We start from the raw sequence: 24,829 nt of genomic DNA, 5'->3' as shown, positions 1-24,829 counted from the left end.
ACCCATTAAACACCTGTAACACCTGGTCCTAGGCACCACCCCTTCACCTTCAGGGAGCTGTCACACCACACACACACACACACACACACACACACACACACACACACACACCAATAAGCTAATTATTTTCTCCATTCGGCTCATGAGGAATCAAATGATGGACTGCCACCTGCTGGAACTTTGTTGTAATGGCACCGAAGTGCACCAGCCCCTCCTGGAGTTGGCTTGTGCTGGGCATGCCACCTGTTGCACTGGCTGTCATGCATTTATTTAAACACTCCAGTCTTTCCAGCTATGCTGAAAGTGTCTTAAATGTAATGACTGTGGGTTTCCATTGTGTCTGCATTGCCCTGGCCTCTGCTAGAGGCGGCACCATGGCTTGTTAAATAACCCTGGTAGAAATGTCTGTTACCTTACGTTCAGGGCGCTGGCTTCAGTTGGTGAATGGTTTCTGAACTTAGGTGTCGCCAAGCATGGTTGCTGAATTCCTCTGAGGCTGTTAGAGTATCAAGGGTGTGTGTGTGGGGGGGGGGGCTGGCAGAGGGGCTAGGGCCCATCAGCCTCTGGCCTCTGCTCAAAGTCACCATCCTCCGGACATATCAGAACAACTGAGCAGGTAGCAGGGCAGACTGGCCTCCTACAGTGGAGAGGAGGGCTGGAGTCACCTGCTGGCTCCCTAGCTGGGGCGGGAAGGCCACCCTCAGGAACACACTGTCCCTGGGGAACACACTGTCAGCTCCTTGTAGGTTGTAGGCATGCAGAGGTGACAGTGCAGGTCCCTTCTAAGGCTCTCTAGGCCGTGTGGGGAAGATGAGCAGGCATCCAGCCACTAGACATGGTAGTCTCAGCTGCCGACTCTCGTTCATAGTTTCCTACCCTGTTCTTAAGCCCCACCATCAAAAGTTGCTGTGTGGCTTCACGTGTCTCTTAGGAGAGCTCCATCTAGCTGTCACTCTGGGGGTGACACCGAGGGAAAAGAGGAAGCTGGGCTTTCACTGGGGTGGCTTTAAAGAGAGGTCTTTTCCAAAGCCTGTTTCCTCAGAACCACTGGGCATTCTACATCACTCCAGCCTGTTCTCAAAAGACACCCTTCCGTGCTTGGGCTTGTCCTGGTGAGCTAGTTTGTAGATGTCCTGGTGTTAGCCGCTGAAGGCTGGTTCCGGCTGCCCTGGCTGGCAGCAAGCTCAGAGAGAATGTGTTTGCTCTGTTCCCGGGGCTTTTCCGAATCAAGGTGTGCTCTGGTGTAAGCTCTGTTCATCCCGTCTCCAGGAGTGCTTGTTTCTTTCAGTGTTGGCTTTTTTCTTTGAATTTTGCCTTGGTGAATGGACCAGTCTTGTCAGGCCTGTGGCTCTAAAACCATGGTAGCTATTTTCTCCTATCACCTTGCACCTCAATGTAAGACGTGCAGCCGCAGTAACAGTGGGACCAGTCTTAGGGACAGAAGGCTCTTCTGAGATGCGGAAATGTCAGTACTCTGATGGAAACGGACAAGCAGATGAGCTGGTCATTCTATCCCTTTGGGCTGCTATCACAGACTAGCACAGGCTAGGGCATGCAGAGTGAAAACAAGCTTGTTCTGGAGCTCTGGAGGCTGGGAAGTTGACCTGCAAGGTGCTGGCATATGGTGAAGCCCACCCCCGTGATGAGCGACTTCAGAAGTTTTTTTCCTCACAGTGTTATCCACCCAGGACCTTGGCTACAAGAAGGGTCTTCTGCCCAGGATACCTATAGTGTTCAAGGCTCCGTGTGAAGGTTCTGCTTGTCACCTTTGCTCACATTTGAGGGGGGCGGGGTGAGTGTCACATAGTCAGATCTGACACCAGGGTCCAGTGTTAAGCATCAGCTGGCTGGGGTCCTTTTGTTCTACCTGGGTAGAAACTGTGCACAGGCAAAGTGAAGCTCTTTAAGCCTTTGGCCTCTCGTGGCCTTTGACCCGAGTAAGCAGTTGTGGCGGCAGGCAGGTACAGCAGCAGGTGGGCTCCTGCAGGCCTAGGCTGCACATGTATTGTAGCTCTGTATCCCTAGGAAGTCAGGGCTCCCCAGCCCTTGGTAGCAGCTAGTGTTACAGCTTCCAGGCGGGTTTCAGCATAAGCATTCACTCCTCAGGCCTGGACACTGACTAGTATTGCAGCTCCTGGGCCCGGCGTGTCTGAGACCCTTGGCCCCAGAGACTTGACCGCTCTGGTATTTCAGCAACCAGGGCCCACAGTTTCTCTTCTCCAGCCCTTGGCTGCTTTCTTCAGTCTTAGCGCTCCACCTTCTCTCTCCTTATACTGCCCCCCACCCCCAGTTCCCTGCTGCCTCCTGTTGCCATGGCAGCTGTCCTGATGGGCAGCAGCTTTGGCCACTCTTGCTGCTGCTGCTGTTGCTGTTGACTGCTGAAACTGAGGCCCTGGCTTGTTTGCAGCTGACCGTGCATCCAGCTGCAACACTGCTTTTGCCTGACCTGCAGACTGCACAGCTGTATGACTCTTATTCATCCGTTGGCTAGATGGCCACTCCCCTGCTCTTTGTTTGGGGTGCCAGCTCCTCACTGTCACCTTCATTCGGCTGCCTTCACTGTTGCTGCCACTCCACTATTCTGGCTGCTGTTCATGGTACCAGCTCAGTCTACTAAACGTAGGCAGAAGAAGACCATCAAGAAGAGCGCTGTATTAGGCTTAATGTTGTAACACCAGGAGAGACAGTGCAGGAGGTGGCGGTGGGTGGGATAGGTGGTCTCTCCAGCTAGCTCACAAGTAAGTCAAACTTATGTGGCTGGAGAAGGGTGTTTGTACCAGTCACAGCAAACTCCACATTCAAGTGAAAGCGTGTATTTGCATCAGTCACAGTGCAAACCTCTGCTCAGCCACCAGGGAAGTGCTCCTTCCTCGGCTTAGGTGGGAATGGGTGTAGGCTCACCTGAAGTTCGCCGAGGTTTGTAGTAGTGAAAAGTCTGTAACAGACTGCTTGAAACTGTCCTGGCTGGGGCTGTGCCTTCAGAATCCAGAGCAGTTAACTGAGCCCACCATGCATGCAGTTCTTCAAGGCATTCAAGGAGTGCTCCAAAGTACCAGTGCTGGCAGATGGTCGTCCGGCATGCTGTTGACTGATGGTCCGTCCATTTGCTCAAGGTAACCAGGGCCGCATGGGAACATCTACAGCTGTCCTTAGGGAGCTGGGCCCCACACCCCAAATCCCTTGCTTATTTATAGGAAAATGAGCCACCGTAGTGCTGACTGTAAGAACTTATCACTAACACTCCCCAGAACGGGGGCCTCATGCATGCTGAGCAAGTGCTGTACTATTGAACTGTTTCTCTGTCCCCACTCTAGTGATTTTAAACGTGATTTGACCCAGAGAGAAGTGGGATGTCTTCATCGGTCTCATTAGCATGAGGCAGCTAAGTGTTGGAACATAAATGCAGCCTGCAGGTAGCCTTCTAGTGTACTGGGTAGGAGAGAAAAGGGCCATGGATACATGGTCTGGATTGAGGGCTTGGATGTGGCTGTCTTCCTGCAGATGCTCCTTAAGGCTTGGAGTTTAGCATTGTTTTGCCCTGCTCAGAGAAACACTGTGTCTCCTTTGGGTGCCCCCTAGTGGCTGACATTCCCACCTTGTCTTCACAGCTGCTACAACCTCCGCCTTTGGCTTCTTTGGGTGGCACTCAGGGGTCTGTGGTGGTATTGTGTTCCCCAAAATATTGTGCACCCTAATAAACTTATCTGGGGTCAGAGAACAGAACAGCCACTAGATATAGAGGCCAGAAAATGGCGGCACACACACCTTTAATCCTATGACTTGGGAGGCAGAGGTCCATCCGGATCTCTGAGTTTAAAGCCACACTGGAAACAGCCAGGCTTGGTGACTCACGCCTTTAATCCCAGGAAGTGATGGCAGAAAGCAGAAAGGTATATAAGGCATGAAAACCAGGAACTAGCCTGGTTAAGTTTTCAGGCTTTTGAGCAGCAGTTCAGCTGAGATTCATTCACTGAGAGGCTTCCAGTCTGAGGAAACAGGATCAGCTGAGGAATTGGTGAGGTGAGGTGGCTGTGGCTTGTTCTGCTTCTCTAATATTCCAGCATTCACCCCAATACCTGGCTCCAGGTTTGTTTTTATTAATAAGACTTTTTAAGATTCATGCTACAGGGGTCCCTGTGCTCTGAGGGGCAGTAGTGGGAGAAGGTGCCTCATGTTCTTTCCAGGCACCCTGCACAAGTTCCCCCATAAGTGCTTTCTCTGGCTCTCCAGTAAGATGTTCTCTCTACCTCTAGCATGCTCTAGCTCAGAAGTGGGCATATGTGTGGCCCTGGACTGCAGGGCACAGGCCAGGCTCCAGGAGTGGCTCTCATGTGCCATTTACATGCTTGTACCAGGGAGAGGCAGGCCCTTTGAGCCCTCTGCCAGCAAAGGTCCCTTTTATAGGTCCCTGAGGCCTTGGAGAGCTCCCTACCTGCCTTGCTTCAAGCCCCTTTCAGAAGTAAGGAGCACAGAAAGATGCGGCTTTTGTTTGTCTTTGTCTGTCTGTCTCCTTTTGTTTTTGTTCTTCTATCTAGGAATGCCTTCTTGGAGAGAGAGAGTTTTCTAAAAATAGTGTCAAGTGTCATATCTGGCTCACCTGTCTAACATGGAAGGAACACCTTCTCAGTTTTGTTTTATATAGATAATGGCAACATCTAAGTTAGCAGTTATTATAATTTCTGTAAAGCAAAATTTAGTATGAGGAAAAAAAAATCAAAGTGAGGTATTTCGTATGGAGCAAGGAATTGCAAATCTAGTGAAATCTTGATCAGGGACAGGAGGGAGAAGGGACCTGGGCTTGTCGCTCATGGGCCACTGCAGTGAGGTGTGGGGCAGTTACAGCTCCCTGTAATTGAGGCCCTGATGGAGGGTTCTAGTTGAGCAGGGAGGATGGGCAGCTGTAATAGCACAAAGGCCTTACCAAGGAACAGGGTGGGTCCCACAGTAAGGGAGTCCTCTTATTGTAACCCAGCTCCCGGGTACCTTGATGTTTCCCCTTGGCTTGAGCCCTGGGCAGTGTGTGGAGAGGATGGGCTAGCATTGAGTGAAGCCTAGTGTGTCCTGCTAGGGAGTTTGGAAGTTTTCTGGCTTAAGGAAAAATTTGGCTTAGAGTGCCCTAAGGGAGGCAGGTATTCTCTCACTGGCTGTAGTGGGAGGGGCTGAATCTGGAAAGAATGATTGAGCATCTGACAGAATATTGGCAGGGGATACAGGGAAGTACCTAGATCCATCCCTCAGAGGAGCTCTGGGGTGGTGTGTGTGTGTGTGTGTGTGTGTGTGTGTGTGTGTGTGTGTGTTGAGAAGACAGCGTTCCAGCCGGACAGGGATCAGATGGAGCTGGAGTTGCTCTGTTAAGCCTGGAGACTGTGTCACTCTTTGCTGTTTCTACCTACCAGCTGAGGTGTAGAGGCCAGAGGAGCCAGGTTTCTAGATAGAACATTTGCATGTGCCTGGACTGGAGTTAACAGAGTTGGACTGTGAAGGATTCTGAGCCGGGCTGCCTGGAGGAGTCAGTGGAGAAGGGCTTCAGGCCTGGATAGTCATCCGGGACTTAGGACCATCGAGGCAGATAGCATTTTCCGAAGACTGCAGAATGAGCCAGTGTCACGCCAGGCTCTGCACTTCAGAAGACCAGGAGAGCATTCCCAGTTGTAGTCTTGCCTGCTGCAGGCAGAGCAGCATGGATGAGGAGCATGTGGAAGGCCCCCGTGTTGCTTCCACATCAGCTCTTCCCACACACAGGAAACTGCCATGGAGCTCTGACGGGCAGAGTGCAGGCCTGTGTCCTGGCAGAAGGAGGTGGCATCATTGCCACTTGGCCGAAATGGGCCCTTGCAGATGCCATGCCTATCTTAGCTTTGGATGTGTCTAGACTTCTTGGTGTTCACAGTGATTTTCTTTCAACACCTGAGCTGGTCCTGCTGGCATTTGTTTGGGCTAAAAGGCCTCTGTCTTTCCTGCTGCTCTGGACCTCTGGGTTCAGATGACTGCTTTCACTTGCACTGAGAGCTGAGCAATTTCTTAAAAACTATTTTTTTTTCAAAAAAATTTTGTGTGTGTATGTGTGTGTCTGCATGTAGGTATGTGCTCATGAGTGCAGTGCCCATAGAGGCCAGAAGAGGGTTGGATCCCTTGGAGTTGGAGTTACAGGTGGTTGTAAGCAACCTGATGTGAGTGCTGAGAACTGAGCTCAGGTCCTCCGGAAGAGCAGCAAGCTCTCTCAACTGCCGGGCTATATGTCTGGCACTGTTGATTTGGGAGGAAGTCTCTCCATAACGCATTCTAGCTTTGAACTTTCTGTGTAGCTGAGGATGGCCTTGAACTTGTGGTCCTCCTGATTCTACCTTCTCAGTGATGAAATTACAGCCGCGAGCCACCACTCGTAGCTTGAACTGAACAATATTGTCCGTTGCTTCTGGTGGCCCACCACTCTCAGTGTGACTTTGGCTGGTCTATTTACCTCTCTAAGGATTTTTCTCTTTGTAAAATGCATGCAGCAGTAGTATCTGCCTCCTTGAGGGATATTCATGTCTGAATAAGTTAACCCATGTAAGTCGATAAGTGTCTGATGTAAAATAATGCCCAGACATTCACAGTTACTATGTAACCCAGTAAAAGAAATAATAAAACATGCCTAGCTTTCCTAAGGACGTGTCCCAGAATCCATACTTAGAAGGCGTGGTTTTCTCGGGAAGCATCTGCCAGATTCATGCATTTGCAGCATAGGTATTACAGGGATGTAAAGATGGGCCAGTGAGTGTGGCCAGGATGTGGCGATGGATGGGCTGGGAGCCTGCCCTGTGTGGGTCAGGAGCTCGCTCTCCTACCCCCTTAGCTCACAAGAGACTGCCAGATTTGTTTATCCCTGTGTGACCTGTTTGGGTTTTCTTTCCTTGGGTCTCTACTGTAGGATTTTGGAAGAAGTTGACTGGCTGGAAGAAAGCTACAAAACATGAAAGTCACTTTGAGGTGACCAGCAAGCACAGCGGTCCCTTGTGCCTCCCACGCTGGATCGAAGCTTGAGAACTGTAACCTCAGGTAATTAGCCTCTGGCAACTGATGGTCATTGGTGGCCTTTAGCTGTTGGGCTGTTAAAAAGCTAGTCAGATCCCAGTGGCTCTGACATGTGCAAGGGGCCAAGGATCTGTAAACCTCTAAGACCTGGAGGGTAGAGTGTGTATTCAGCCCTTTTCCTGCTTCTCTGAAGGTCGGTGTGAATGTCAGCAGTTATGGTGGCCACACACCGTGAATTTTATAAGATGCTCCCCAAAGGACAAGCCAGAATAGCCAAGACAGTTCTGGAAACTGAGACTAATAAAGGGAAAATAATTTGTTCTGCTGTGTATTAAGATGTGTGCGGAAACCACACTTGTAAGAGCAGTGTGATGGTAGAATGAAAAGAACTGGATTAGGGGAACAGAATGGAAGAGTGGACCCAGCCTGTCAGCAGAGGAACCACGTTAGGTGCTTGGTAACAGGAAGCATGGTCTCTAAGAAGTAGTTCTGGGACAACAGTGCATCCACCCTAGGGAAGAGAGAAATGTCTAACCTTGAGTGGTGTATCAGAACAGTTGCCAGAAGGATTAAATCGGTAAGTGAAAAAGGGAAATTAAGAGCTAGAGAGAAGGCTCAGTCAGTAAAGTGCTTGTCAGGCAAGCATGAGGACCTGAGTTTGCCTGGGTAGGAGGCTGGAGAGATGGCTCAGCAGTTAAGAGCACGTACTACTCTTGTATGAGACCTGAGTTTGATTCCCAAAACCCACACTGGGTGGCTCACAACCTCCTCTAACTCTAGCTTCAGGGGATTCAGTGCATCTGGCCCCTGTGGGCACCAGCACTCATGTACACAGACATACACATACTTATAATTAAAAACATGAGGGCGGGGTATGGAGAGATGACTCAGTGGTTAGAGCACTGTCTGCTCTTCCAGAGGACCTGGGTTCAGTCCCTATCACCTGCATGGCAGCTCACAATATTCTGTTAACTCCAGTTCCAGGGGATCCAATGCCCTCTTAGGACTGCCAAGAGCACCAGGCACACACAGTGCCTATACATACATACAGGCAAAGGCATCCATATACATAAAAGTCAATAAATCTTTAAAAAATACAAAATTTAAAGCTGAGTATAGAGGCATGCACCTGTAATCCAGTGCTGGGGAAGTGGACACAGGTAGATCCCTGGGGCTTGCCAGCAACCAGTCTATCGCAGTCCGTGAGCTCTGAGTTCAGTAAGAGACCCCATCTCAAGAAAAGAGGTACATGATTGGAGAAGGCACCCAAAGTCAACCTCAGTCTCTACACATGTTCATGCATGTGCATACACATCTTTACACAGGTGTACACATAAACATGCACACACACACATACACAAGACTAAAAGTACAAGCCAGCATGGTGGCTTTTGCCTGTAATCCTACCACTGGGAAGTTGAAGTAGGTGGGTCACTGTTTGATTCCAGCCTGGGCTACATAGTGAGTTCTAGGTCAGCCTGGGCTACACAGTAAGATCCTGTATCCAAAAAAGTGAAAACGGGCGGTGGTGGCGCACGCCTTTAATCCCAGCACTTGGGAGGCAGAGCCAGGTGAATTTTTGTGAGTTTGAGTCCAGCTTGGTCTACAAAGTGAGATCTAGGACAGGCTCCAAAGCTACACAGAGAAACCCTGTCTCGAAAATAGAAAAAAAAAAGTGAATAAAATAAATTAAAAGTTATAAAGTATTGGTATAAAGAGGAATATTTGTGTTATATTATTTTGAAAATGATTTTTGAAAATGATTTTTGTGATGTTTTAAGACTACATAGAAAATTCAAAAGTCAAAAGGAAATGAAAGAAAAAAGCTTACAACATCTGTGATGAACACAGAACTGCTTTGTCATATGCAGATTATTTCACTCATTTCCAATGTCCTGTGGAACATTTCTGTGTGCCAGAAAGAGTTCTGCAAGCTGTGGGCAGTCAGTAGAGCAGAGCCTTTGCTCTCCACAGCTGACCACCTTGTGGGGAGGGCAGAAAGGAGATTGTTATAGGGGAAAGGTGGATTCGAAAAATGTAAATAGGGGTATTGAATAGGAGGGTTGGAAGAGTTCATACTATATGGCCTTCAAAGAAGTGTCACTAAGGCTATGAAAGCAGTGCTAAGAGGAAAATTCATGGCTCTAAATGCACACATAAAGAAGTTGGAGAAATCTCATACCAGTGACTTAACAGCACAGCTGAAAGCTCTAGAACAAAAAGAAACAAACTCACCCAGGAGAAATAGATGCCAGGAAATAATCAAATTGAGGGCTGAAATTAATGAAATAGAAACCAAGAGAACAATACAAAAAAATCAATGAAACGAAGAGTTGGTTGTTTGAAAAAATCAACAAGATAGACAAACCCCAAGCCAAATGAACCAAAAGGCAAAGAGAGAACACCCAAATTAACAAAATCAGAAATGAAAAGGGAGACTAACAACAGACAACGAGGAAATCCAGAGAATCATCAGATCATACTTCAAAAACCTGTACTCCACAAAAATGGAAAACCAGGAAGAAATGGACAATTTTCTGGATAAATACCACATAACAAAATTAAATCAAGACCAGATAAACCATTTAAATAGACCAATAACCCCTAAAGAAATACAAACAGTCATCAAAAGTCTCCCAACCAAAAAAAGCCCAGGACCAGATGGTTTCAGTGCAGAATTCTACCAGACTTTGAAAGAAGAACTAATACCAATCCTCTTCAGTGTTCCACACAATAGAAACAGAAGGAACACTGCCAAACTCTTTTTATGAGGCTACAATTACCCTGATACCCAAACCACACAAAGATGCAACAAAGAAAGAGAACTACAGAATAATCTCCCTCATGAACATTGATGCAAAAATACTCAACAAAATATTGGCAAATCGAATCCAAGAATTCATCAAAAACAATTATCCATCATGACCAAGTAGGATTCATCCCAGGGATGCAAGGATGGTTCAACATACGAAAATCAGTCAATGTAATACACCATATAAACAAACTGAAAGAAAAAAACCACATGATCATCTCATTAGATGCTGAAAAAGCCTTTGACAAAATCCAACATCCCTTCATGATAAAGGTCTTAGAACATAATAAAGGCAATTTATAGCAAGCCAACATCAAACATCAAATTAAATGGAGAGAAACTCAAAGCGATACCACTAAATTCAGGAACAAGACAAGGCTGTCCACTCTCCCCAAATTTATTCAATATAGTACTAGAAGTTCTAGCTAGAGCAATAAGACAACAAAAGGAGGTCAAAGGGATACAAATTGGAAAGGAAGAAGTCAAACTTTCACTATTTGCAGATGATATGATAGTATACATGAGTGACCCCAAAAACTCTACCAAGGAACTCCTACAGCTGATAAACTCCTTCAGTAAAGTGGCAGAATACAAGATCAACTCAAAAAAATCAGTAGCCCTCCTATACACGAATGATAAAAGGGCTGAGAAAGAAGTCAGAGAAACATCTTTACAATAGCCACAAATAATATAAAATACCTTGGGGTAACACTAACTAAACAAGTGAAGGACCTTTTTGATAAGAACTTTACTCTAAAGAAAGAAATTGAAGAACATATCAGAAAATGGATAGGTAGGATTAACATAGTAAAAATGGCAATCTTATCCAAAAGCAATCTACAGATTCAATGCAATCCCCATCAAAATCCCAACATAATTCTTTACACACTTGGAAAGAAAAGTACTCAACCTCATATGGAAAAACAAAAGACCCAGGATAGCTAAAAGAACCCTGTATAATAAAGCAACCTCTGGAGGCATCACGATCCCTGATCAAGTTGATAGAGTTGATCAAGCTCTACTATAGAGCTATAGTAATAAAAACAACTTGGTACTGGTATAAAATCCGACATATAGACCATTGGAATTGAATTGAAGACCGTGACATTAATCCACGCATATATGAACACCTGATTTTTGACAAAGAAGCCAAAACTATTACAATGGAAAAAAGAAAGTATCTTCAACAAATGGTGCTGGCATAACTGGATGTCAGTATGTAAAAGATTACAAATAGATCCATATCTGTCACCATGCACAAAACTCAAGTCCAAGTGGATCAAAGACCTCAACATAAATCCACTTACACTAAACTTAATAGAAGAGAAAGTAGGAAGTACTCTTGAACGCATTGGCACAGGAGATCACTTCCTAAATATAACACCAGCAGCACAGACACTGAGCACAACAATTAAATGGGACCTCTTGAAACTGAGAAGCTTTTGTAGGGCAAAAGACATGGTCAATAAGACAAAAAGACAGCGTACAGAATGGGAAAAGACCTTCACCAACCCCACATCTGACAGAGGACTAATCTCCAAAGTATATAAAGAACTCAAGAAACTAGACATCAAAATACTGAACAATCCAATTGAGAAATGGGCTAAAGAGCTAAACAGAGAATTCTCAAAAGAAGAATCACTAATGGCTGAAAGACATTTAAAGAAATGCTCAACATCCTTGGTCATCAGACAAATACAAATCAAAACGACTCTGAGATACCATCTTACACCTGTCAGAATGGCTATGATCAAAAACACTAATGACAGTCAATGTTGGAGAGGATGTGGAACAAAGGGAACACTCCTCCACTGTTGGTGGGAATGCAAACTTATACAACCACTGTGGAAATCAGTATGGCAGTTTCTCACAAAATTGGGAATTGATTTACCTCAAGACCCAGCCATACCACTCTCGGGCATAAACCCAAGGAATACTCAGTCATACCACAAAGATACATGCTCAACTATGTTCATAGCAGCACTATTTGTGATAGCCAGAATCTGGAAGCAACCTAGATGCCTGTCAACTGAAGAATGGATTAAGAAAATGTGGTACATATACACAATGGAGTACTACTCAGCGGAGAAAAACAATGACAGCATGAAATTTGCAGGCAAATGGGTGGAACTAGAAAATATCATCCTGAGTGAGGTAACCCAAACCCAGAAGGAAAAACATGGTATATACTCACTCATAAGTGGATTCTAGATATAAAGCAAAGAACAACCAGACTGCAACCCACAGAACCAGGGAGGCTATATAGCAGGGGGGACCCTAGGATGACTGTGGCTTATAATAAGTTTTATTTTTACTCAATTACTGGGCAAGCCTCAATGAAACATTTCACTATTAGGATAAGAATTTATACTGTATCAGGCTGATGATAGATAGATAGATAAAAACAAAAAAAAACAAACAAACAAACAAAAAAAACAAGTGTCACTAAGGAAGTGACATTTAGCAGTGACTTGTTCCGTATTTTTAATTCCATGCCAATAAGAAGACAAATGGAGGGGTCAGGTGGCTTCTTGACTTGAAGCCTAGAAGGATGGAGGCCACTTGATTACTTAGGGAGGCCTGAAAGGCTTGCTTGGGGGGACATAAGCGGGTCAATATAGAATCTCTGTCATATACTCAGGTGGAGATGTTAGGGAGATGGGTGGTTAGACAAGTCTAGACCTCAGGGGACAGCCAGGCTGGAGATAGAAGCTTGGGATTGTCACAGTGTGGGTGGCATTTGAGACAAAATAGAACTCCTAGGGACTGAGTATGGACAGAGACAGTGGCCAGGGAGAGGGCAGCTCTGCCCATGCCCCTGATGGATGGAGTGAGAGCTGGCCATTGATCTAGAAAAGAGTGGGCCCTGATGAACTAGGTAGGGCAGCCGCAGTCTTGTAAAGACATCATGAAGGGACAAAGCCTGACCTGGAGGCCAGAGAGATGGCTCAGAAGTTAAGAGTACTGGCTGTTCTTCCAGAAGACTGGAGTTCAATTCCCAGCACCCACCCAGTGGCTCACAACCCTCTGTGACTCCAGATCCAGGGAATCTGGTGCTCCTTTGACATCCATGGGCACTAGGTGTGGTGGTATTGTGTTCCCCAAAATATTGTGCACTCTAATAAACTTATTTGGGGTCATAGAACAGAACAGCCACAATATTAAACATAGAGGTTAGGCAGTGATAGCACATGCCTTTAATCCTAACATTCCAGAGGCAGAGATCCGCCTGGATCTCTGTGAGTTCAAGGCCTCACTGGAAACAGCCAAGCATGGTGACTCACGCCTTTAATCCCAGGAAGTAATGGCAGGAGGCAGAAAGGTATTTAAGGTGTGAGGACGAGAAACTATAGCCTGGTTAAGCTTAGGCTTTTGAGCAGCAGTTCAGTGGAGATTTGTTTTGGATGAGGACTCAGAGGCTTCCAGTCTGAGGAAACAGGATCAGCCAAGGAACTGGCAAGGTGAGGTAGCTGTGGCTTGTTCTGCTTCTCTGTTCTTGCAGCATTCACCCCAATATCTGGCTTCAGGTTTGTTTTCATTAATAAGACCTAACAATTCCTGCTACAACTAGGCACGCAAGTGGGTATATAGATATCATACAAGCAAAACACCCACCTACATAAAATAAAGCAAAATTAAAAAAAATTCTGACCCGAGTTAGATTGTGCTGGAGACATAGAAAATGGGACAATAGGAAGACAGTGTCCCAAACAGTTTATTTAGGCCTAGGGTGTTACGATTTATTACACACGGGGGTGGGAGGGTGGGGTGGAGGGTGGGTGGGGTGGGGTTGCGGAACATGCTGGCATGCTGAGCAGATGCAGCGGTGAGCTGGCAGGCAACCCACTTCATGCAGGCGTGGTGGTGGCCAGTAATACACAATCCAGACACTGCATCCACATGGAGAGTTTATTATAATAGATAGATAAAGAGGCAGAGAGAAAGAGGGAGACAGAGAGAGGAAGGGAGAGGAGGGGGAGGGAGGTGTGCACACCTCATGGGAAGAAAAACAGGAGAGAGAAAGGGCAGAATTCTCCTTAAGAAGAGGCTTCTACATCAGGATGCAGGGTGGCCCCAAGGGGCAGGATCAGAATATTAACATGGGGGATGGTGCAGAACCAAGGTAGAGCACTTGCCCAGCAAGCAAAGCTCTGGGTTCTATATACTGAACAACAGGGAAAAATAATGTGTTGGCTGTTTCCCCTCCAAGATGCAGTATGACTGATGTTCATCTGGATGAGAAGGATCCAATTTTGTGGGGAGCATGGATGATCTAGGATTGGGCAAGGGGTAGGAGTCCTGGAATGATGGCCTTGGGCAGAGGAGAGCAGTAGGGCTCAGGAAGGCCTGAGGGAAGGGGGAGCCTCAACAGCAACACCCACTTAGATGTGGGTGTGTTTACTGGCCACCATTTGACTGAACCCAAGCTCGCAGGGCTGGGGGTGTGGCTCAGGGAGAGAGCATTGGCAGCATGCATGAGGCCTTGGCTTCAGATTCCAGGACTGGGGTGGGGGTGGTGTGGGAAGGAGAGAGAGAAAAAGGAGAAAAATTACCACCTAAAGTGAGAATGAGGGGGATGTTGGAAGTTGGACAGGAGAGAAAACAGGAAGTCCCTGAGCACAGTAGGGACACCAGTGGCCAGGGGTGGGGAGGAAGGCTGGCAGCCCTGTGTGTGCGCTGGCCTCCATCCGAAGTATACTTTTCTGAAGCACACAGGTGAACACGGGCAGAAGACACGTGGTATAGAAATGGGGGCTGAGGACAGACACCAGGGGAGACAAATGTCTGCAAAGGGAGAGGCAATATCAGTAACAAGTAAAACTTTAGAGATTGGCAAGGCCTCTTTGGGGGATAGAAATATCCAGAGCTGCCCACTGGCTGCCCTGCTTTTAGAAATTAATTCTAAGAGGTAACACATGGAGACACGTACATAAAGGTGTAGATTCCAGAAGTGTAGAAGTTGGCACTGGCCTGACCGGGAGGGGTTGGTTACTAGCCGCAGGGCATAATAGTGCTTTTGGGAAGCAGCGCTCACCCTTACCCTCTTGTTTTGCAGATGTGGGAACTCGGGCCCAGAGGGTGGGAGTGACAGCCCTGGTCCAATCCTGTGGAGCTTGGAGCCCTTGGCAGCCCACTGGGCCACCCCTCTGCAGCAGGGTTTGGAGTTAGAGTCCCTTACAAGGTACTTATGACTTTTTTGAGCCATCTAACTCTGTGCTTGTAAAATATGAACTCGGAAAATGGCTTGTACTGTCATTTGCAATGTCTTCCTTTAATTATGCAAGCAGATGCTGGGATCAAGGGGTGGGGCAGGGTAGGGTGGGCCAGGGTGGGGAGAGAGAGATGGCAGACCTTGCCTGGTAAGGAAGAGAGAGGAACTATATTACCTTAACTCTGCAGTAGGACTTAGGCTTTCTTTTGGAGAGGAATGGCAACTGAAACTGGGCTCTACTAACATTGCCCAGGCTAGTCTTGAACTCATGATCCTCCTGCTTCCACCTCCTAAGAACTATGAGTGTGCCACCATGCCCAGCTATCTATATACCTCTTATATTTTGTGCTTTTCCACATTTTTTTTTTTTACAACACTAACAAAAGCACAAAAACCAGCTGGTGTTTCATGTTTATTTCACTGGTTATATATTAATTATAATGAAGTGGCCTGTGTCTGAGTATATGTGGAATATTGGGTCGTTTCTCCAGGTCACAGTCTGGTTTAGTCTTCCCTTAATGTCGGTCCTGGGAGAAGCCACCGCACCTCTCTGGGCACAGAGACACCTGTACACAGATGTAGTGTCTTCACAAATTATAACTCTGAAAATAAGCATGAGGCTTTCCCCGCTGCCCTGTGTGCCTCTTCTGGGCTGCGGCGGGGAGTGATGCTCTTGCAGTAAACCAGACCCATGTCCTCAGGGTCATCCGGGCCCTGCACCACCACAGAGAACATATTGACATAACTTTCCCATGGTTGGCGATGGCTCATGCTGCCCTTCCAGGGGACCAGGTTCAGTTCCCAGCACTGCCATCAGGCAGCTCACAACTGCTCATGACTCCAGCTCTAGGGGGATTAGATGCCTCATGCTTCCACAGGTACTGCATTCATGTTCACAACCCCCCGCCCCCAACACGCATACACATAAGTGAGAAGAAAACAAATCTTTAAAAGTGAAGTGTTTACACAGAAGTAAGTGTCCTCTTGTAATTGTTTTAGTACTTTCCTTCCAATGGCGGACCAGAGAATGGACATCTCCTCCACAATCAGTGACTTCATGTCCCCAGGCCCCACCGACCTGCTCTCCAGTTCCCTGGGCACCAGTGGCGTGGACTGCAACCGCAAGAGGAAAGGCAGTGCCACCGACTACCAGTAAGGGACAGTCTGCTCCCGTCAGGGCATGGACACAGAGTCCCTGCCCGCAGCTGCCTTTGTTCCCAGAGGAAGGTGTGGGAGGCTCTGGGCCCCTCCAAGTGCTACGCATTTGATTTTGGCTTCATCTGCTCCTAAATGTCAAGCCAGGAAGGCCAGCAGCCCTGCTTATGTGTCTGTGTCCCCTGCTGTCCTTAGATTATTCTATGTCATGGGGGAAAGAACAGCCTTATAGCCAAGTCCTGCCTCTCCCTCCCTCCCCTCTTCCTTTGCTCCTTTGAGTAGGAGAATTCAGTCTGGGGAGGTGATGTTGGGGAGAGCTCACATGCAGCCTCTTTGAAGACAGAAAGGGTCTTAACTGCAGTGTATGGCATGGAGGAGTAGCAGCGTGTCAACAGTCTAGGGACATTGGCACTATATTAATTAGCATGTACCTGCACTGTTCAGGAGTAGTTGTTTCTCTTTAGACTTGACTTTGCTATTGAGGAAGTGAGCATTTTCCTCCTCACCACCCGCTTTCCTGTCCCCGTAGCCTGCTAGGGAGGGATGCAGGGTAGACCGTGCAGAGGCATGGTTCATTTCACTGAGGCAACTATGTGGAGTCCATTGAAGGGATTTTCTTTATTGAATTGAGTGAAAACTCTCTGAGGAGGTAGCTCCCCCAGCAGACGTCCTTTCTGCTGAAGTCCACAGGTCCAATTTGGGGAACACAGAGGCTGGAGCTCAGATGTCCCCTAGGAGATGCTATGATTAATGTGTAAGTGATCCCAGATCACTGAGAGAGCCCACGGCCAGGGGATGGAAAGTGGGTGACAGCTGTGGGGCTCCTGCATGGCGCTCACTCCCCAGCACAGACCAGGCCATTTTTGTGAAGCTTTGTCTCGGGCAAATGCTGATGAAGTGACTAACACGTTCTAAGATTTCTGTTGGACCTGTGATCTCCAGCCCCGTCATCACCCAGTAACCTTCAAGCTTCCTCTGTGGACCCCAGTTTTCAAATTTTTGCAAATTACCTTCTAGAATTCATAGTTCTGCCCCCTGTAGTTTTCCTATATTAAGGCCGTCGGCTTCTCACCTGGGGATGAGCTTGGTCAGTGGTAGACACGATTCCATTGCAAAGGGGCACGTTTATCTTATAACCCATATGACTTCCTCTGAGCCCCAGGAACCTGCAACCACATTGCAGCCTGTGGTGGCAATGCCTTGAGATGCTGCCTGGGGCTCCGCTCTTCCCTTCCCTGTCGCTCAGTGCTTTGCTTAGCCATTCCTCACTTCATCCCTCATCTAACAAATAGTGTCTTTGGTGTTTGGTATGTTTAGAAATGGAGTAAACTTCATTTATCATCTATTCATAACAACCAAGGAATGAGGTGGCACGGATGTCTGGCTACTCTGGTTAACTAAGAGTCTCCTCCATAAACACTGTAGATTCCCAGTTTTCTAATAATCATACTATGAACTAGTTTATTGAACAGACACACTCTATGGAGATTTAATAACTTTTGTTTGGTAATGCAGAATGCCTGTCTAGCTTTATAATAGGGTCCACTTGATTGTGCTGGCTTGTGTTACTATTATATATCTGTTTCTGTATCATGGTTATTTGAGCTTTCTGGGTAAATGAGAGGCTTCTATATGATAAGATGCTGTGCTGCACATCTGTATTGACATGTGATCATCTGCTCTTGTTTTTGCAGAGAAAGTATGGACACAGACAAAGATGATCCTCATGGAAGGTACCATAACCTAATAACTTATACTTCATTCTCTTTGCAAGTAAATGTGGGCTCAGGACTGTCTCTCTAATCCCAGTCTCTAGTATGGCTAATAACCAAGAACACCTGTGTGTCTGTAGAGAGGTGTCAGTGGTCAGGTAGGGAGAAAACAGAAATGTGTAACTCTGCAGTCATACCCAGGGGACTAAATTTTATCTTTTGGATTCCCCTCCAGGTTAGAATATGCAGAACACCAAGGAAGGATCAAGAATGCAAGGTAAGTTCAACCAGTGATTTTGTCTACAAAACATTCTACTTTCAGTCGCTTAGAGAGCAGCCAAGGAGGCTCAATGTGTTTATTCCCGGTTGCTGGAGTCGTCTGGGCACGGTCACCTCAGGAAATGAGGTGGCAGCAGGTTTCAGCTGGTTGAAGCTTCTGCCCTTTGCTCCCCCTATATTGAGCTGGCCTTCACTTGGTGCTGTCTATGCGCATTTAACCTGGAGGAAACTTCGGAGGTAGCAGAAAGTCACCCCAGGCCGGAGTTCTCTCCAGTCTTCCTCACTCATTGGCCCTTCAGAGGACATAGGCTGAGATGCCATTCCTGGGCTGGACGTCATCTCTAACAGGGACCTTTATTGTGCTGCAAGTAGTGTCTGAAGGCCAGCTCTAAGGCACCTCTGCTCCTCAGAGATCTCCTGACTTGGTCCTACTCATCACAGTCACCCTTGCTGGTGCCCTTCTGTTGGGTCTTCATGCCTCCCTGCCATCACTAACTAGGGCTAGCTGAGGTTGTGTCGTGGCACACAGAACCAGCAAGCTGTATAACCTGACAGTTGTAGCCTCTCCCTTGCAGACCAGCCTATGGCCTCTGCAGGTGGCTCCATGTTTCAGTATTGCTTCACTGGTGATGTCTATATGACTGTATCTTCACTGGTGATGGTCCCCTGTGGGAGGATGGTCAGAAAACATCAGCTGCACATCTTGTAGGGAAGTGTCCTCCTACCTAAACAGGCAGCCAGTTCAGGGGTAGAGTACGATGTGACATCCCTCAAAGAGAGAGAGCCCGGGGACAGACTGAGAATCTGTTACATCTAGGTGGGTCCTGGTTGATCCAAGAACATGTTAGTACTAGTTACCTCCATCAGACAGACATGATGGCCTTAGCAGGCCACACAGTGGGCTGCTCACAGGCTGCAGAGGCACATGCTTTGGGATCTGGGTATTGTGTAGCTCTTTTGGATGCTTGGGTATGTGGAACCTCTACCTCCTTCCTTCCTCTTCCTATCCACATCCTAAAACCCTGGTCTTATAGAACCTGAAGAAAAGAACGACAAGGAAGAAAAGCAATTCAGTTTGTTGTGAAAGGACAATTGTCATAAGGGTTTTGTTTGTTTGTTTGTTTTCCATAAAAGATGGGGTAAGCATCAAAAACAAATAAATGAAAAAAACAAATCAGTTACCTAATTCTGACTTGTCAAAGAGACCATTTGGGGGTGATTTTTAGTATAAGTCTAATTTGAAACATTCTACAGAGTCTAAATTTCCCATGTCAGAGAATTTTGGAAGCAGTCACAGCTCACTTATTTTTGTCAGTGTTCCCTTGCGGCTGACTTACATTCCAAATGAAATCATTCTCCTTCCCATGTTCAGGGAGGCCCACAGTCAGATTGAAAAGAGGCGTCGGGACAAAATGAACAGTTTCATTGATGAATTGGCTTCTTTGGTACCAACATGCAATGCGATGTCCAGGAAGTTAGATAAGCTCACCGTGCTAAGGATGGCTGTTCAACACATGAAAACGTTGAGAGGTGAGATCTCAGGCTTCATTCCCTTTATGCCCTTGACCACAAATGTGACCACCCTTGGTCTGCACTGTCCCTGACACAAATGGCAATTTCTTTCAGTATGTGACCCTAAGTGATACACCTGTACATCTCAGCAACAGATGAGGGCCAATCAAGTGATTAATGAGCGGATGCAGGTACTGGGGTGTAACTTGCAGTCATATAGACATAAGAGCTCAAATGCCTCTGTATGTATACTTGGCTTCCTGCCTACCGGAGAGGACACCTCTCAAGTCCCCCTTTGCATGTGCTGGGATCCCTTACAGTGATCAAAGTCAGAAGCGTAGGAGCACTCAGGGAGGCAGGAAAGAACCTTGGACTTCTAAGAGAGAAACGTACCCTGGTTCCTCTGATGAGTGAGTCACAGGTAGAAAGTCTTATTATCAGAAATGAACATTGATGATATTTTCATCTTCTTGGAATTTTCCCGAACTAGATTGACTCTTTGTGAGGGAGGCAGTATTTTCCTTCTTTGCCAAGTGTGGGGAGGGTGAGAAAACAGAGGCAGGAAAGTGGAACCAACTTACCAAAACTGCAGGAGGAATCGGAAGTACATCATCCATTTTGGTGAATGTTGTTCTTGGAATTTTCCAGATAGTCTTGGGCTTGAAGGCAAACTTGGAAAGAGTGTTGTGCCCCATGGTGAGAGAGGCATGCCTTTGTATCTATATAAGGTCACCAGAAGTTGCTTTTATTCTGACTTTTGATCATTGTTAAAAATATAGAAATGTTTATTGTTAGCAAATTGGATGGAAAATTTCAAGGGATGTGGATTAAAACATATGCCTTGTTCGTTGATGTGAAGGGCACAGACGTCCCCTTTGCCTCCTTCCTCATGGTACCTTGAATTAGTACAGATGGGATTCATCCTAGCTCTTCACTGGGCCACTCACTGCTCTGCATGTTCCTGTCATTTGCAGCTGGCACTTGGCTTTGCTAAGCTATTGCTCTGGAGAATAGTAGATCAAGAGTCTTTTAAACAGAAGTCTGGTCCCCTCAGTCTGGGGATTGAACTGTGTGGGTGAGAGTGACATGGACCCCAAGTTGCCAAGCTTATTAACTTGCCCAAGGAAGTGAACCCAGGGCCTGAGAGCTTGGATGATTTCTCTAGAACCTGTGAAGTGGTGACTTGACAGAATTACTGGACAGCCCAGGACCTCACACCTTTGGGCCTCGGAACCTGCCCAGGAGACTCTTAGAGCTGTGGTCTTTGTGGGTTTTTGTATGTTTGTTTTTGTTTTTTGAGACAGGGTCTCACTATGTCTGGGGGTCTCACTATGTAGACCAGGCTGACCTCAGTCTCAGAGACCTCCCTACTTCTGTCTTCTGAGTGCTGGGGTTGAAGGTGTGAGCTCCCATGTCTGTTTCCCCCCCATAATTTGGAAAGTGTGCTTACTGAGTCTCCTGTGAGCAGTAGTGTTCTCTTTTCAATGAGATTCTTCTTGGGATGATAGGATTCTGTCCCAAGCCAGAGCCACCACCAGGTTTTGGTAAAAGAAAGAGATGGAACTCCTAGGGGTGGGTTCAGCCCAGGTTGTAGGCAGGGGAGTGCGATGCTGTCCAAATAGAAAAATCTGCCCACTCTTTCTTTTTCTCCCTAAGGTGCCACCAACCCATACACAGAAGCAAACTACAAGCCTACATTTCTATCCGATGACGAACTGAAACACCTAATTCTCAGGGTAGGTGGCAGTTGTGGGAACCCTTTTCCCGGCATTGCTTTCTTAATGGGTTTCAGAGTAAGTACAGCATGAGGCGTCTGACATCTCAACACTGAGTTCTCCTGGGCCGCTTCCTCTCTCACTTCCCCCATTTTATCTTGGTTTCTGGACCCATTTCCCATTCCTTCCACGAAACCAGTCACTCACCTCCCTCTCATATCACTTAGGCAAAGAAGGGAGTCTACAGCAGTGTGATTTTAAGCCAGAGAAGGATTTTGTTAAAGATGGGAGTGAGGGGCTGGAGTGATGGCTTACTGCTTTAGAGCATTTGTTGCTCTTGCAGAGGACCCAGGTTTGATTCCCAGCACCCACATGGTAGCTCACAACCATGTGTAACTCCAGGGGATCCAGTGACCCAGACACCAGGCACACATGTGGTACACATAGATACATGCAGGTAAAAACTCTCATACCTATAAAATAAAATAAATCTAAAAAAGGAGGGGGTGAGTTAAGAGTCAGATTCCCTCATGGAACATTTAGAGAGGGTTGATTCTGGCCATGGGTGAGACCTTCTCTTCTAACCCAGCCACTGACACAAAAGCGCATCTGAATCTTTAGATCTGAACCCATCCAGACATCAAAATCGCCAAAGAGCAGGCATGAAAGGGGGTGTGCTTTCACCTGCTTGGCCTTCGTGCCCTCCCTGTCTTGCACATCTCTGCAGAGGGACGGCCAGGCTGGCACCGTAGGCACTTAGAGCTTCCACAGAGGAGGCCTGACTCAGGCTGTAGCTCTGCTGCTGGGCAGAGTGAGGTGAACTAAGAAATCCAAAGGGGAAGAACCTGCATTCAGCAGCACGCCCTCTGGCACAGTGTCAAGAGAAAGAACAGAACTTTGTGACTGAGAGGAGAATACCCACCCCTCCCCAGCGTGAGGGCTGACCGTGCCTGCCAGCCCCCACAGGATTGTGGCCATGTCTTTCAGCAGAAGTTTGCAAAGCCCAGGGTGGCTCCCACCTCTTTTCTGCTCAGCTTGCTCTCAGGCACACTGTACTGGCCTGTCGGCTCAGGATGAGCTGCCTCAAGAGAGGTTTCAGCTGCAGTGAACAGACCTGATGGGTAGATAGGATTCTGTTTCTCATGTGACTGGTGGACCATGTGGGGTTGCTGTGATGGCTGTGGAAGTCTGCAGGAGCCAAACTCTTTCTCTCTGTTCACATAGCTGGCTAAGTAAACACACTGGCTGATTTACTCCATATAGCAGGGGCTATACCAGGTCTGAGTAGTCAGTAGTCTTCTGTGTTAACTTGTCCTGCTTCTCCAGCATGTTGGTGGCTGTGAACTGATGTCCAGTCTCTTACTGTTTCCAGGTGTCCACTTGCTAAGAACTTGGATCAAGATTCCACTCACATGATATTTATGTTACTTAATTTCTTATTGGGCAGGGTAATAGGATCTTTATTCCCCCATTTCTTACTAGATGCTTTCTCCTCATTGTACTTTCATGCCATACACACACACACACACATTTTAAATCTGGATTCCAGATATGAGAGAACATATGATATTTGTCTTTCTGAGTCTGGCTTAACATGATCTCCAATCCTATCTATGGTCCTATTAATTTTAGTTTTCTTTACAGCTGAATAAATGATTCCATTACACACACACACACACACACACACACACACACACACACACACACACACACACACACACTTTTTGCCTGGACTGATTTAGGTGATGTTGTGGTAATTAGCGTCGGGTCCTCATTCTTGTGACTGGCGCAAATGGTTTTTCCTATATGCTTTACTAAGGATCTTATTCTAGCCCAGGCTGACCCAGAACTCACTATGTAGCCCAAGCTGACCTCAAATTCTTGCAGTCCCCTTGTGTCGGTCTCCTGGGGGCTGAGACCTGAGCTACCATGCCTGGCTTTCAGAATCTCTCATGAACAGAATGTGGGGTCAGTCAACCTGACCAGCTTATAATGTCCAGATACTCTACTTCCCTGCCTTGTGAACCTAGACTGACTCTACCCAGTATTTGCTTACCAGCAACCATCTCCTCTGAGAAGGAGCCAACCCTGGCTATCCTCATAGCTCTTGGCACTGGGAGTATCCTCACAAAGCTCTGCTCTCAGCTGTCCCCCAGGCCTAGCCTCTTTGCTTGGCTGTCTACTTTACAGAGCACAGCACTGTTTGGAGCCCACAGTACTGACTGAATCCATGCTGATTCTGCCACCTACCTACCCTCCATAGAAACACTTGGCTCAGGTCTTGGGTTCAAGCCTGACTCTGCCCAGTGTTCCCGTCATGCTGTCAGTCATTTTCTTCCCAGGCACCTTTCATGCCACATCCCCACCTTAGCAAACCCTGGAGACACTTCTCCTGAGAATTATGACTGTAAGTCAAATGAGGAAGTTATTAATATCCTATTTTTTGACATAATGAGGCTTCTAGCAGATGGTGCCAGGAAAATTACTTCCCCCACACTGTCATCCTTCACCCTGGCCCAGCTTAGGGACCTGAGCTTCCTTCCCATGGCTGGTGGCTTGACAGGTTCTCATATTGAGTGATCCTGCCTGCCTTGTTCTTATTTTTACATCCTAGACAGTTGCCTGCTCTAGTCTTTTACTTTGACAGTTGCTATGCTGCCTTTACATCTAAACATTGCTCTCTTTATGTCCTAGGGCAGTTGCCCACGCTGGCCTTGTACTTTCTGGCACTTGAATTTATGCCCTAGTTCTTTGAACTAAACTATATTCTATATTCTAAAAGGCCTTCTTCTTTGTGAAAAGAAAAGACTTACCTTTTTTTTTTTTAGAATTTGTCAGAGACTTATGAATGTTGCGGTAATTAGCAGCTGGTCCTTGTTCCTCTTGTGACCAGTGCAAGCAGTCTTTCCTATATGCCTTTACTAAGGATCTTATTCTAGCCTAGGCTGGCCTAGAACTGTCTATATAGCCCAGGCTGACCTCAAATTCTTGTAGTCCTCTTACCTCGGTCTCCTGGGTCCTGGGATTCCAGACCTGAGCCACCATGCCTGGCTTTCAGAATCTCTTAGGACCCAGGGGAGCGGAGTCGTAAGAGCAAGTGCATGAGCACCCCCACAACACCACCAGAAGACTCCAACAAGTCTGAGTGGTCATCCACGGAAAGTTGTCAGGAACATTCAGACACATGTTGCTAAAACAACCTAACCCCTTGCTGTTGCTCTGGCACCAACTACTTCAGTCTCTCTACCAGATGTCTTGTTTCCATCCTGGTCTTTGTTGGCACTTTAGATTTCACCTGAAGAAGGGGTAGGAAGAATTTCATGATGGAGGGTTTTTTTTGTTTGTTTGTTTGTTTTGTTTTGTTTTTTGGAAGTGGGACTCCAACCTAGGACCTCATGCCTGCCAGGCAAGCATCTCA

At 46.9% G+C, this 24,829-nt stretch overlaps 1 protein-coding gene across 3 annotated transcripts in view; it reads left to right on the top strand.

The window, feature by feature from the left end:
• Arntl (aryl hydrocarbon receptor nuclear translocator like) overlaps window positions 1-24,829 on the top strand; it is a 105,905-nt gene that overhangs the window by 56,755 nt on the left and 24,321 nt on the right. For all 3 annotated transcript variants that reach the window (XM_028875866.2, XM_028875865.2, XM_037211380.1), the window contains 7 exons: window positions 6,911-7,038; window positions 14,883-15,008; window positions 16,038-16,190; window positions 17,888-17,926; window positions 18,141-18,182; window positions 19,557-19,714; window positions 21,353-21,432. In XM_028875866.2, the coding sequence (XP_028731699.1) occupies window positions 16,051-16,190; window positions 17,888-17,926; window positions 18,141-18,182; window positions 19,557-19,714; window positions 21,353-21,432 (459 nt within the window). In that variant the 5' untranslated portion in view covers window positions 6,911-7,038; window positions 14,883-15,008; window positions 16,038-16,050. The remainder of the gene's footprint in view (window positions 1-6,910; window positions 7,039-14,882; window positions 15,009-16,037; window positions 16,191-17,887; window positions 17,927-18,140; window positions 18,183-19,556; window positions 19,715-21,352; window positions 21,433-24,829) is intronic.

This window comes from Peromyscus leucopus, chromosome 1 (assembly GCF_004664715.2).
Source record: "Peromyscus leucopus breed LL Stock chromosome 1, UCI_PerLeu_2.1, whole genome shotgun sequence".
In the NCBI taxonomy this organism is placed as follows: domain Eukaryota; kingdom Metazoa; phylum Chordata; class Mammalia; order Rodentia; family Cricetidae; genus Peromyscus; species Peromyscus leucopus.
Note: the sequence above shows the minus strand (reverse complement) of the source record. Positions and strands in the feature narration are given on the sequence as shown.